This window comes from Pseudoliparis swirei, chromosome 11 (genome assembly GCF_029220125.1).
Source record: "Pseudoliparis swirei isolate HS2019 ecotype Mariana Trench chromosome 11, NWPU_hadal_v1, whole genome shotgun sequence".
Classification (NCBI taxonomy): domain Eukaryota; kingdom Metazoa; phylum Chordata; class Actinopteri; order Perciformes; family Liparidae; genus Pseudoliparis; species Pseudoliparis swirei.
The window spans coordinates 16805952-16821614 of NC_079398.1; the positions used below are offsets into that span (position 1 = coordinate 16805952).

Consider the following 15663-nt stretch of genomic DNA (forward strand, 5'->3'; position numbering starts at 1 on the left):
CGCCCTCTGTTTCTCTGTGAATATCGAGGAGCAGACGGGAGGAAGGAGGCGGACTGCCGCGGTTTGACACTCAGAGGAGTGCAAAAACTTCAACGCACACCGGAAGTAAACAAAGTTGCGTTAATTGCGTTAAAATATTTTAGTGCGTTCATCGCGGCCAAATTTATCGCATAGATAAACGCGTTAACGCTGACAGCCCTAATATATATATAAAACGTTATTTAGTGTTTTATTTGTCTTAGGGCAGGGGTCCCCAACCCCTGGGCCGCGGCCCGGTACCGGTCCGCGGCTTGGTTGGAACCGGGCCGCGGGAAAAAGTGAATAAATAAAGTTTAAATTTTTTTAAATAAATCAGTCGGAAAACTATATTATTTTGAAAAAGGACCGGATACACCCGTGTGTACGTCTGAGCCGCGTTCAGGAGTCTTAAAGTTCGGGTTTATCGCTGCAGGCGAGTCTCACGCGCCGAACCCTCTGCTTGCGGCACATTTCAGTAACAAAGAATCTTAAAACATATTCAACCTGCTCAATGAATTCTGTCACTTCAGGGAAATGACAACTGTTTTCAAGTTGGCCGATAAAGTCGCTGCTGTGGGCGAGTGAACAGCGGAATATTCTACATGTTTCAGACGTTGACCGGTGGAAGAGGCTTTTAAAAGAGTTTGAGCGGTACTCCAACCACAAAAGACCCGACTGCAAAAGAATAGACCTGCAACCCATTTGTAAACAAACCCACCCGGTGAATCGAGCCCGTCCGAGCTAGAAGAAAAATTGTTCGAGATGCAAATGACGGTGGCCTTAAGGGACATTTCACACAACAACTCTGCCGGTGTTCTAATGACAGCGACCAGAACTCGGTTAGGAGCAGCGGACCAAACACACGTCTGTGTCGCCGTCTCCATTAGCGGCTCGTTGCAGGTAAACAAGCGCACGGCTCACACTAATTCGGCGTAATGATGAGTTGTAGTTTTGGCACTTTTATGCCCTTCGTCATATTTATTACGTCATTTATATTGCCGGTCCGTGAAAATAATTTCTGACACGGAACCGGTCCGTGGCTCAAAAAAGGTTGGGGACCGCTGTCTTAGGGCAACGCTGGTGGATGCACAGTTCAAAGACAATCCGTGAATTGTAAACGTTCTTCTGTTATTTCCGAAATAGGATTAAATTAACCAATTTATGTTGTGATTTTACTCCATGAATCACTCATTTAACGAGTGGCGGAAAAACAAAATCGTAATTAAAATTATCAAATGGTTAAAAAAGAAGAAAAAAAAGTAAAAATATGCGTTTAAACCCTGTAGAGTGTGGATGTTTCCCACAGTTCCTGAAGGCGTCACCGCTCACCGCGGTGCGGCTGCAGATCTTTGCGGGTCTGGAGGACGCGGAGCTGCGGGGACGATGCTGCCGCCGTCGCCTCGGTCCCGCTGCTAGTCTGAGGGGGATCCAGCCGCAGCCATGGCCTCGGACAGTAAGTAGCACCGTCTCTCCTCCCGTGGTACCCCCCCCCCCCCCCCCACATGTCAGTGCTGCGTTCAGGCTCGTGTTTTTTTATGGCGGTCTGATAACGACCAGATGCGTAGGCCAACTGATTCTATTTTTTAAATACCAAACATAAGCTGCATTTTATTCATATTACTGACATGTGGGGCCTTGTTGTCAGTCTCTCCACTAATACATAATAATAATGTGAATATTCCTGCTGTGTTGTTGGACTGGAGAGTTAGTTGATAGTTGCCTCATCATGGCCACTTCACGGAACCTTATTTGTGTATCTCATGTTTAAATCATGAGACATTCAATGCAATTCAATTCAGTTTATTTGTATAGCCCAATTTCACAAATTACAAATTTGTCTCAGAGTGCTTTACAATCTGTACATATAGACATCCCTGCCCCAAAACCTCACATCGGATCAGGAAAAACTCCCAAATAACCCTTCAGGGGGGGAAAAGGGAAGAACCCTTCAGGAGAGCAACAGAGGAGGATCCCTCTCCACGATGGACAGGTGCAATAGATGTCATGTGTACAGAAGGACAGATTAGAGTGAAAATACATTCAATGAATATGACAGAGTGTATGAATAGTTCGTAGTAGGCATATTCCACGATGGAGACCTCCACGATCCATCAGGCAGATGGAGTTAGAGAGGAGGAGTGGGCGGTGTCTCAACATTCCAGTTTTTTAAATGTTTATTCAAATTCACCTGAGTGAAATGAAACTGTGTTTACCCTGCTGTCGTAGTGTTTCATAATTTAGGCCTGCAGAGGAGCCCGTGGTCTCCTTCAGTGTGTTTGAGATCAGATTATATTATATTTTACTTTATTCATCCACAAGGGGAAATTTCTAGAAGCAGCAGCACTTTTTTTTATTTTTTACAAATATACAATACAATTAAAAGAAAATAGCAGGGCATATTACATTTAAGAATTTAAATAATAAATTAAATGTAAAAAATTATAAATAAATAATTAAAGTGTATATTCAGTATTTTCATATTATTATTAATATTATTCTGCTATTTTACTTCATATGTTGTAGTATTTGCAGTGGGTGTAATTTGAATAAATAAATAAAATAAATATAATAATACATATTTGACAGTTATTTAAGAAATGCAGATTCATATTTTACATTAAAAATGTTGTATTGTTCCAGATTAAACTACCAAGAATTAGTACATTTGCTCTAAACCTCGAGCTGCGACTGCAGCATTAGGCGTCTGCTTAGAATTAATATAATAATTTTAAAAAACAATAATAGTTTGAGTGATGCCACACAAACGTTTTGCCACCTGGATAATTAATGAACCTTGACATACTTTGGTTGAGCTGCAACTCACAAAATATTTATTTATCTCATGATTCACTTTATAATTTTTCCAGTGAAGTGATTTTTAAAATAATTATTTTGGTTATCTACTATTATTTTAAAAAAATCAAGATATCATATTTACAGTATTGTGAAATAACAAGTACATGTATTCTCTCTCCTGACCCCCAGGGGGTGACTCCTCTGGTTGTATAGAAGTATATGCTTCATGCGTTAAAGCTTCATTCTCTCTTCTGACCACCAGGGGGTGACTTCTCTGGTTGTATAGAAGTCTATGATTCATGTATTAAGCTGCCTTCTCTCTGCAGTGGATCAGCTACCTAAAGCAAACTCCCGGCCGCCCACTCGAGCGTCGTCGGATGCAAAGCGGCGTCGAGGTAATCGCTCCGTTCTACACGAGGAAGCAGCCAGTCGGCCTCGTGTGTTTCTGCCTGTTGTGGCCTAGTTACAGAACGCCTGCATGTCTAATTCATGCCCTCACGGGTCGTATTTACTGCCACTGACGGTAAACTGAATCCCAGTTTGTTGTTGTTTATTCGAAGCACCGGGGGTGTTGATGGGAAACCGGTCGGTTCCAGACAGGTTCTGATTGATGAACCCACAGAAAGAATTATCCAAGGGGAAGAAGATATTTAAATTGGTTTGTTGTTAAAATTACAGTGGTGAAGTCAACTGCGACTTGGGGGCGTTAGAACCAACACTACCACTTTAGTCCACAAGGGGCACCAGAACCAACACTCAGGGTTCGTAAGATCATGGCAAACCTGGAAAAGTCATAGAATTTTAAAATGGTAATTTCCAGGCCTGGGAAAGTCATGGAAAATAGTTATATTCACATGTTCATTTACGTCGAGTTTAAAATAGTTCATATGTTTTTGAAAGGAAGACACTCAAAATATAAGCCGGCATACGCTCTCATACTATCGGCGCGATTTTTTTTTTTTCTCGTTGCAAGTGAACGCATCTTAACTAGAAAGTTCGCTGGCCATAGCTTGGGTAGCAGTCTTGATATTCTACTGTCAGGGAAGTGTAGATTTAACCATGTTGGCTACTCTGTGTGGTGGCAACACATTAGACAAGTTAAACATTGGAGAGGAAGTGACAAAGTGAAGCCCTGACTGTGGAGGTAATGTGGCCACTGAAGGTTGACAATTAAAATTATTCTTTTACATTACATTACATTACATGTCATTTAGCAGACGCTTTTATCCAAAGCGACTTCCAATAAGTGCATCTCAACCTAGAGTATAAACCAAGAACAACAAGAACACAGGAAGCAACACTTCCTCAACTCAGTCGAACCACAAAAGCACCACAATAAGTGCCATCCCAGTGCCACTGAAGTGCAAATCTGTGTTTTAATCCAGATATAGTCGGAAAAGATGTGTTTTCAGTCTCAGGCGGAAGATGTAGAGACTTTCTGCTGTCCTGATGTCAGTGGGGAGCTCGTTCCACCACTGAGGAGCCAGGACAGCAAACAGTCTGGATGTAGAGTGATTAGCTCGAGGTGCAGGAGGCACAAGACGATTGGCTGTTGCCGAGCGGAGCGAACGTGCCGGGGTGTACGGTGTGACCATATCTCGGATGTAGACGGGGCCCGATCCGTTAAGAGCACGGTACGCCAGAACCAGTGTTTTGAAGCGGATGCGAGCAGCCACCGGTAACCAGTGGAGAGATCGAAGGAGCGGAGTGGTGTGGGTGAATTTCGGGAGGCTGAAGACCAGTCGAGCTGCTGCATTCTGGATGAGCTGCAGAGGTCGGATGGCCTTAGCAGGCAGACCAGCCAGGAGGGAGTTGCAGTAGTCGAGGCGTGAAATGACCAGAGCCTGGACCAGAACCTGTGCCGCCTTCTGAGTAAGAAGAGGCCGTATTCTCCTGATGTTGTGCAGCATGTACCTACAGGAACGCGTCGCAGCGATGTTGGCCGTCAGGGAGAGTCGACTGTCTAGTGTCACCCCGAGGTTCCTGGCAGTCAGGGTAGGGGCCAACACAGAGATGTTGAATGTGGTAGTCAGGTCATGGGTGGGGGAGCCTTTCCCTGGAAGGAATAGTAGCTCGGTCTTGTCAGGGTTGATCTTCAGGTGGTGAGCAGACATCCACTGAGAGATGTCGGTCAGACAGGCAGAGATTCGCGCCGCCACCCGTGTTTCGGCCGGTGGAAACGAGAAGATCAGTTGGGTGTCGTCAGCATAGCTATGGTAGGAGAAGCCATGCGAACGAATGACAGAGCCGAGAGAATTTGTGTACAGAGAGAAGAGCAGGGGACCCAGGACAGAGCCTTGAGGAACCCCAGTAGTGAGAGGACAAGGATCAGACACAGATCCTCTCCAAGTTACCCAGTAAGTGCGGTCGTTAAGGTAGGAAGAGAAAAGCGCGAGTGCAGTGCCTGAGATCCCCAGTTCCTGAAGAGAAGAGATAAGGATCTGGTGGTTCACGGTGTCAAATGCTGCAGAAAGGTCTAGAAGGATAAGGACAGAGGAGAGAGAGGCTGCTCTAGCAGTGTGAAGCTGCTCAGAGACAGCAAGGAGGGCAGTCTCTGTTGAGTGGCCGGCCTTGAATCCAGACTGGTGAGGGTCAAGAAGGCTGTTACTGTGGAGATAGGAGGACACTTGGCTCAAGATAGCTCGCTCCAGAGTTTTGGAGAGAAAAGGAAGAAGAGAGACCGGTCTGTAGTTGCTGACTTCAGACGGGTCAAGCGTGGGTTTCTTCAGGAGAGGGTTGACTCTCGCCTCCTTCAGAGAGTTAGGGAAACAGCCAGTTGAGAGGGAGATGTTAATAAGATGGGTGAGGAAGGTCAGAAGGTCAGGAGCAATAGCCTGGAGAATGGGAGACGGGACGGGGTCAAGGGCGCAGGTGGTCGGTCGGGCGGAGGTCACCAAGCTAAGAACTTGATTGGGAGACGGGGGTGAAAGAGGAAAGAGGGGGATGAAGAAGTTAGTGTTGGTGAGGTGATAGAAGATGGATTAGTAAAGGAGGAGCGTATGTCGTCTATCTTGTTTGTAAAGTAGTCGACAAAGTGGCTCGGCAAAAGGGTGGAAGGAGGAGGGGGACGGGGGATCAAGGAGGTTGGAAAAGATAGAGAAGAGTTTTTTAGGGTTAGAGAAGGAAGACTGAATTTTGGTCAGGTAGAACGAGCTTTTGGCTGCAGATATAGAGGAAGAGAAGGAGGAGAGAGGAGATTGATAGAAGAGCAGGTCTTCCGCTTGATTAGTTTTTCGCCATTTTCTTTCCGTCGCTCGCAGGGTGGCTCTCTCGGCGCGCACCGAGTCCGACAACCACGGAGCCGGAGAGGATTTCCGAACCGGTCGTGTCTTAAAAGGACAAAGAGAATCAAGAGATGAAGACAGGGAAGAGAGGAGTGTGTCTGTGGCAGAGTTAGGATGCATGAGTGAGAAGGAGCTAGTTGAGGGGAGAGCAGATAGGACAGAGGAGGCCAGGGAGGAGGGACAGAGGGTGCGAATGTTGCGGCGTACAGGTGCAGAGTCTGTAGATATGGGTGGGTTGTCAGTACCATAGAGCGAGAGAGAGTAAGAGATGAAGAAGTGGTCAGAGACATGGAGAGGAGTTACAGTGAGGTTGGAGGTAGAGCAGTTTCTAGTGAAAATGTAGTCAAGGCGGTTGCCGGCTTTGTGAGTGGGAGGGGAGGGACTTAGTGAGAGGTCAAAAGAAGACAGTAAGAGTAAGAGATCACATGACTTCTCTGTCTGGATGTTAAAGTCACCCAGAAGGATGAGCGGGGGGCCCGTGTTCCGAGAAGTTCGACAGGAGGGCGTCTAGCTCTTCCAAGAAATTTCCCAAAGAACCAGGGGGACGGTAGAGAACAACAATGTGTAGTTGAACCGGATGAGTAACGGTCACAGCATGAAACTCAAAAGTCAGTGGGATAAAGAGTGGAAGCGAGTAGGGAGAGAAACACCATTTGGGTGAGATGAGTAAACCTGCACCTCCACCCCGACCAGAGGGTCTGGGTGTGTGGCTGAAGGAGAAGGCAGAGGAGAGAGCAGCCGGGGTAGACGTGTTGTCTGCTGTGATCCAGGTCTCAGTGAGAGCCAGGAAGTCAAGCGACTGCTCCATGGCAAAGCCAGAGATGAAACCAGCCTTGCGGTTGGCTGACTGACAGTTCCAGAGGCCTCCCGTGACAAGGTGCTGGGTGTGAGTAGAACGGGTAGGAAGGATAACCGAGGAGGGGTTCCGGTCCATGAATGAACGAGTCCTATAGTAACTACGAGTAGAGATACGCACAGGTATGGAAAATACACACATATTCACAAAATGGTGGAATACACAGCCACCCACGAAGACTCCAACGGAAGACTCCTATGTCTTTGTCCTCCGAGTCTTCGTCCGATGACGCTAAAGACCCGATCCGGTTATGAGCCCAAGTTGGTGCCAATTACCTCCAGCCGCGTTGACACCACCCCTTGCTCGTTGGTATTCAAATGACACTCAATTGAGACCAGGTGATGAGCGCTCGTCCAATCAGTGAAGATTCAGGTGTCAGTAATCAGGACACACCTCTCTACCAAAACAAATCCTAAAACAGTACAGACCAACAATCCAGCAGCTCCAAACAACAAATACAACAGTAACTCAGCAGATAAACTAATCTAAAGAAGACACTTAGCAGGATCCAAGTAGTCAGTAGTCTCGCCTCACATGTAGAAAATGCACTTTTAATCATCCGAAGATGCCAGCCTGATATTTCGACGCTTGTGTTGAAAGTAAATGTTCATCTCCCTGCTCATGGGGCTTCTTCACTTCAAGAGTCACGTGGTCAACGTGTTGAAGGGCCGATGTCTTTCTGTCTGAACAAAGCCTGAACCACTATTTACAGTACAAACAGATGGATTTGCACATAAGGGTTAATAGTTTGATTAAAAGAATAAACATTTATATAAGTGTTTATAAGAATAAACATGTATAACAATGTGTATTCTTTTAATCAAACTATTGTCTCATTCATTTGTTTCATTTAAGGTATATTGTATGCTTTGTAATTCTCATTGTTTGAATACTACATTTTCAAAAATGTTCATGTATACACCGAGATTTCAGTTTGGTCATGGAAATTTGGTTTAAAGTCATGGAAAAGTCATGGAAATCCATTGGTCGACATGTGCAAGAACCCTGAACACTACCACTTTAGTCCACAGGGGGCACCAGAACCAACACTACCACTTTAGTCCACAGGGGGACCAGAACCAACACTACCACTTTAGTCCACAGGGGGCACCAGAAACAACACTACCACTTTAGTCCACAGAGGGACCAGAACCAACACTACCACTTTACACCACAGGGGGCACCAGAACCAACACTACCACTTTAGTCCACAGGGGGCACCAGAACCAACACTACCACTTTAGTCCACAGGGGGACCAGAACCAACACTACCACTTTAGTCCACAGGGGGCACCAGAAACAACACTACCACTTTAGTCCACAGAGGGACCAGAACCAACACTACCACTTTAGTCCACAGGGGGCACCAGAACCAACACTACCACTTTAGTCCACAGGGGGCGACAGAGCCAACACTACCACTTTAGTCCACAGGGGAAACCAGAACCAACACTACCACTTTAGTCCACAGGGGGCGACAGAACCAACACTACCACTTTAGTCCACAGGGGGCACCAGAACCAACACTACCACTTTAGTCCACAGAAGGCACCAGAACCAACACTACCACTTTAGTCCATAAGGGGCTTAGGAGGTTCTCTGGGCCGAGGAGGCTCCTCCAGTCGCCCTCATTGTCCTGCTTCCTCTCCTCTGTTGTGTCTCGTGGTTCAGGAAGGAGCCGTCACTCGGCGCTGCCTTCCCGCCTCGCCCACCGGGAGAGGCGGGAAGGCAGAGCCGAGTGACGGCTCACACGCGAGGACGCCGGGAGCAGGTCGGACTCTAGAGAGGACAAGGAGGGTAGAGACAGAAAGGAGAGAGGATAAAGGATTTAGGAAAGAGGAGGCAAAGAGGAGGTGAAGACATGTCGAGCGAAGGAGGAACTAAAGAGAATCGTCCGGCAGCGAATGGAGAGAGTGAGTTTTGATTTGACCGTCTTCTTCCTGAGAACTACAATGATGGTGGTGATGGTGGTTGAGTCCCGTTTCTCATCTAATGGTTTAATTTCACTGTTTTTCTATTTAACTTTTTATTTATTGATTTTACAATAAAGAACGTGACAAAACATTGTAAATGACAAAAAGAAAAACTTTAATAAATAGAAAAGAATAATAAATAAAAACATTTAAATATATATATTATAATAATATTATAATTATTATCTTTATTATTTTAATTCTTGAATGTAATATGCCCTGCTATTTAATTTAATTTAATTGTATAGTATATTCGTAAACAAATTGTCAAGAAATTTCCCCCTGGGGATGAATAAAGTCAAATCTAATCTAATATTATATAATATAATATAGTCTTTATTTTATTTAAAGTAAACAAATTATGTTATTTTATTAATCTCTCTTTAGTTAAGTTTTATGAAATTTACTCGGTTAGATGTTAAAATATAAATGATAGTTAATATTTATTTATTTGAGTTATGTGTTCAGTCACGTGGTTCAGGTGTCGTGCAGCTAGTAACCAGCAGGTGGCGCCTCAGCATCAGTGTTGGAGAGCTCAGTTTTCTGGCTCTGATGAGTTCACTTCCTGTTTACTTTAACAGAGGGAACTATAATAACACTACATTGAATTGTGATACACAGAAAACTGGATATGTTAAGTAAATATTATAATGATGAACGAGGATAACTAACCGATGCTTTCGGACTCGGATACAATTATTTAATTAAAAAGGATTATTATTACAACTGAAAAACGACATTTACTTTCAATTATCATCGTAAAGATCAAATATAATACACATATTTTATGTATTTATAAAGTTAAAGTATTATAAATAATACTGAAAACAACACTACAAGTATTATCAATTAAAAAAAGATATATATATATATATATAGATAGATGATAGATAGATAGATATATACTTTATTAATCCCCAAGTGGAAATTTGTCGTCACAGTAGCAGCACCAATAAACTAAACACATGAGAATAAAATATAAAATATAAAAAACAGGGATGAAAGATATAGATGTATACAAGTAAAATATAAAATACAAAATGAAGTATATATATAACAATAAAAAGTTAACAAATTTCCTCGGGATAAATAAAGTTCAAATTTATTTTACATAATTCTATACTATATTTTATCTTGCATTTTCAAGATGCAGCTCTGTAGCTCTTTTGGATGAAAGTCAATGAGATCAACGTTTTTATTATTATATATTATTTTATATATATATATATATAATATTTTAAATATGTTTCCAACGTGGAAACCAATTTAAAAAAACTAAAAACACAAAAATATTACTATATTATTATATTATTATACAAATATAATTAATTAAAAAATATATATTTAATAATAAGAAAGAGCCTCATCAAAACAATTCCCCTTGGGATAAATAAAGTTAGAATTTATTTTACAAAATTATATATTATATTATATTATCTTGTATTTTCCAATATCAAATTGAAGCTGTTGGAAACTAAGTATAAATAACTAATAATAAATAAGATGCAGCTCTGAAGCTCTTTTGGATGAAAGTCAATGAGATCAAAGTTTTGTAAAAAAAAAATGTTTTGTTCGCCGTCTCTTCATCTCAACCCTGAGACGCTCTCCTCCTCGTCCTCGCCGTGGTCCTCGGCCAATCAGGACGAGCAGACCGACGGTGCCATGGTAACGTGAGACCGTCTTACATGTGGGTGGGAAAAGGCAAACTCATCATACCTTAACAGAGCCACCGGGTTGTTTCCAGGGAAACTATGCTTTTTTTCGTGTGGGTGCGCGCGTGTGTGTGTGCGTGTGTTTGCCTGCCTGGTGGCCAATGGTTTGAATCAGCCTGAACACACGGTGTGCCGATGTCTCCGGGTTGATCTGACCTCCAGTCCCGAGAACAACAACAGCCAGTGAACGTCACATGTCGGCCCGTCTGTCCTTTAACATTTTCCAGAAAAAGACAAAGTAGGGAGGAGAGGTTCCGGTGTCCGGGGTCCCTAAAAAAAAAAGTTTTGTATTTTGCATATCAAAATGTGAGAAACTCTCCTGGTGACGCCGCACGTGGCCGTGGTGGTCGTGACGTCACCCGTTGGTCCGTGGACTGATGCTCTGTCGCTCGAGTTTGCATAAAAATACAGTTTCCATGTGGTTTTTTTTACAGGAAGTGAACATATTAGGTCTGAGGAGAAGTGATGTAGAGACGCTGTATACGTCTCTGGTGTCAACCTGTCGATCACCCTGTAGCCCCGCCCTTAAAGCGTCCCCTGCTTTATGATCTGTGTGACTCTTAATGACCATAAAGTACTAAATGATGACATCATGCTGTATAGAAGAAGACTTGGAACTAGAGACTGAGACTTAAACGCATGTTTACAATGTTTACTGAGGGAACACATTAGGGCTGCAACAACGAATCGATAAAATCGATTATTAAAATAGTTGGCAAAGAATTTCATTGTTGTTTCGTTGTCGCGCAATTATTACGGCACTCAATAAGTCGCGGAGTATAAAAAAAGTTTAGTTGAGCGCAGAGCGGCGCAGGAGAAACAAGAGCGGAGGGAGAGGAGAGACCATAATGCTGCGTTGTGAGAGCCAATCAGCGCTGAGCTGCTCCGCTGTTGATGAATCTAATTGGCTGCTGCTGCTCTCGTGGCGCTGGATGCGGAAGTCATTCACGTAGTCGGAGACATTCACGGAGCTGAGTGCGCCTACGGGTGATGTCATCAGGGCTCTCAAGTGTCACGCATTGAGAGTGACAGTCACTCATTTCGGTCTTTAGTCACGCACTCCCGCCACACATCGTATTTCTCACGCTGAAAAACAACTCTCGGCTATTTAAAGTTTTAATGTGCCGCAGCGCGCCAACATGAGCAGCGCTGCCCTCACCGTGGAGGAATCAAGCGCTCCCCTGGAGTTCTGCTGTGAGGTGCCACTTATCAGCCAATCCAAAAAAAAGAAATGGGCTACACAATAGCCAATCAAAAAAAGAATGTATCTGTTGTATCTGGGTAAGATTTAATCCAGCAACCAATGAAAATAAAGCATCCTGGAATCGCGCGCGACTGATATAACACATTTGCATTACTTTTCCAAACATTTTGGGATTTTATGTTTTTCAATTACTTTTCTAGGTCTGGAAATAGCCATTTAAAAATTCCATGACTTTCCCAGGTTTTCCATGACCGTACGAACCCTGTTTTGAATAAAGGGTTGAAAATTACAGTTTTTTTATCCGATTAATCGATTAATCGAAAAAATAATAAACAGATTAATCGATTATCAAAATAATCGTTAGTTGCAGCCCTAGAACACAACAATAGAGAAGTAGTCATTATATAAACTTCTATACAACCAGAGAAGTCGCCCCCTGGTGGTCAGGAGAGAGAATGCAGCTTCAAAACATGAAGCATATACTTCTATACAACCAGAGGAGTCGCCCCCTGATGGTCAGGAGAGAGGATGCAGCTTTATCGCATGAAGCATAGACTTCTATACAACCAGAGGAGTCTCCCCCTGGTGGTCAGGAGAGAGAATGCAGCGTTAACACATGAAGCATAGACTTCTATACAACCAGAGGAACAGAAAAGGAAGATTTGCTTGCAAAATGAAACACGACGTCTGTTGGAGAACATCTTTTATCACCAGTGGCGGTGCGTCCATAGAGGGCGATAGCAGGGTGTCCGCGGGGCATTAAAAAGTCTTAAAAAGTCTTAAATTGCTTTTCCGAAAAATAAGGCCTTAAAAAGTCTTAAATTGTCTTAAATTCAGATTGGATTGGTCTTAAATTTTTTGGGTGTCATGTCATTACGAATATGAGGCAATCTGTTCCGCCAGGTCCGTATTTTGCTCCGGTCGCTCTGCGGTGTCTCTGGTGTCACCGGGGCCACGCCCCTTCTCTTAAAGGGGCCCGCGTGTCGGTCCCATCCCCTACAACGTGAAGCATCGGCTAGTTTAGAAAACATGGCAGGATGCAAGTTCAACAACGGCTTGAAAAGAACGAGTGTTTCTGGTCACGGTCGGTGAAATGCTTCTGAAGCTGCGTTGTGTGTCGGGAGACTTTCCAGCGGTGGAATCTCACGTGCAGAGCAAGAAGCACAGAGACGAGCGAAGGCCGCCAGCAGCCCGCGGGGCTAGCTCCTGCTCCGCCGCCAGCAACGACGTCAACTACAACGCTGGAGGTCACCGGAGGAAATCCAGCGCCGTGCAACAAAGAGCTCATCACCGAAGTCCAACAGGGCGGCGCGTTCTTCATTCTGTTTGACGAGACTCTGGACCAGACCAGCGAGAGCAGACAGCTGGACTTCATGTGCGTTATTGGTTAAATGACCAGTCCAGTCAGAATCCTCTGGAGCTCATGGGCCATGACACCAGGACCTACTTCAGCACCTCAAAGTAAGTCTAACATAAATATATATGTATTAACTAACCTCATGTATATGAGTATGTGTATCATATAGTTAAGCTTTACTCACGTGTCAAGTTAATAACAGCTATGCATAGGCGCACTACACATTTATTAGACTAATTAAAAATTGTTTTAGAATGGTAGTAGAGTGGTGTTTACCTGTCAATATGTCTACATAGTAGACACTAGGCTCAAGGGATGGCTCGCGTTGCTTAATTTGTAAAAATAGTTTTCATTCATATTTATCCAGTCTGACATTAATCTGAAGTGGTGGTGTCATAAGAGATGTGGTGACTGTTGTTTGGCTAATGTCTGCCTTTTCTTTCTTTTTTCCAGGAGAATGGACCAAATGTCAACTGGAAGTTTTTGTATTCATAGTTTGAAAAGGATTGTTTTCCTAGTATATTCACAAAAGCTCAGGAGTAGACATGAACCTGTGCACAAACATCCATCACATAGAGACATGAGAACTCACACACACACACACACACACACACACACACACACACACACACACACACACACACACACATTCTATTATGTAAATGTATTTGCATTTTAAAAGCAGCTGGAAATGTTATTTATGTTATTTTTAGGGCTGTGAAACGATTAAAATTTTTAATCGGGTTAATCACAGGTTTTTGTGGATTAATCATGATTAATCACATATTACCGATATTCTCGGTATATTTTGTGAGAACAGAGAGATTTATGACAAAAGACGGATATATACATTTATACATTCTTCTATACAATGGTGCTGCAACTCAGCAGTTATTTAGCAGTTTTCTTCCATATGGAACATTAATACATCTTCATCCTAAACAGAATGTTTAACCCTCCTGTTACCTTTCGGGTCAATTTGACCCCATTCAATGTTTAATGTCGGTGTTCTTTGGGGTCAATTTGACCTCAGGCTGTTTTTCACTGTCAAACATATAAGAAATATCAACTTTTTTATTTATTTAAAGGGCTATTTAGATAGTCAACAAACAAACATAAAGTACCTCACACTTAAACTTGGGAAGCAATATTAATTCTAATAATTTTCTGGAGGTTTTAATTGCTGGGGTCAAATTGACCCCGAGGGTAAAATATGTTAGTAAATGTAAAGGTAACAGGAGGGTTAAACAGAACATTGTTCACTTGTTTGTCAACCATTAACTCCACCATGATACAATCTAAAGGCCTCTAGTCTTCCTCTAGCAACTGCTGAGGCAAACTGACTGTGTGGGTTTTCTTCATGAACTGGGCCGTGATGAAAGGGACGGCGGGACACCGCTGCAAAGCTGAAACCTCACCGACCCGGACACGGGGACAGATTGACAAGTGACATCTTATTGCTCGGACCCGATGCGCGCGCACGGAGCTCGGTGGCGCGCGAGACGGAGATCGATGAGTGTTAACGCAACGCGAAAGACAGAAATGACATGCTGCTGTGGAGATACGATCAACAACAGACGTTTAGTTTAATAAAAGAAGAAAGACGTGCTCTAGAGAACATGTCGGGGCGGGCCAATCTTTTTAATGTCATGCGATCTACCAACACTACGCCGCGATCGACTGGCAGGTCGCGATCGACGTGTTGAGACCCTGATCTACAGGAAGTAAAAGTCGTAACAAGGTTTCCGGAGGTGAACCTGCGGAAGGATCATTACCGATGAACAGACCGTCTGCATGAGAGCGGACAGAGTTCAGATTGAAGTGGTGGATTGGAAGCTCATTTTGCAAGTGACTTTTTTTTCGTCCCGACGACCAACAACAGACGGATTGGAAGCTCATTCTGCGCATGCGTTAAATGCGTTAAAAAAAAAAACTAGTTAAACCTGTAATTTAATTAACTGAGTTAACGCGTTATTTTTCACAGCACTAGTTATTTTATAGATTTTTTTGTTCAAAAGGAACTATGTTGCACGTATTTTAAAAATATATTTACTTGATTTTATAGACATTTGTTCATGGGACCTAAATGTTCTGAAAATGTTGTATTAATAAATATAATTTACAACAACAATGACATTTGTGTTATCCTTTTGCATTACACCATACTGTTAATTTTTAACAGACATCAGTGTGTTTACTTTGAATTAATTAATTTAGATTAATGTATATTTCCTTCGTACGTTAGGTCTTAAATTTTATTTAGACGTGGTCTTAAACGGTCTTAAATTTCACTGGTTTATTCCTGTAGACACCCTGGATAGGGCGCCGCCCCTCTTAAAATGTTGAGATGAAAAAAAAAAGAAGAAGAAAAAAATATTATATATCCTGTCAAAAAACATTATATACCAAATCATTTAAAGAGTAAATATACCGTGTTGACGCACTAAATGTGTGTGGGAGACC

At 43.0% G+C, this 15663-nt stretch overlaps 1 protein-coding gene across 1 annotated transcript in view; it reads left to right on the forward strand.

Moving 5' to 3' along the window:
- The first annotated feature begins 1335 nt into the window (after nt 1-1335).
- Nucleotides 1336-15663, forward strand: part of syt16 (synaptotagmin XVI) — a 36931-nt gene continuing 22603 nt past the window's right edge. Inside the window, exon 1 of the mRNA XM_056426484.1 lies at nt 1336-1471. Within this exon, the coding sequence (XP_056282459.1) occupies nt 1459-1471 (13 nt within the window). The 5' untranslated portion in view covers nt 1336-1458. The remainder of the gene's footprint in view (nt 1472-15663) is intronic.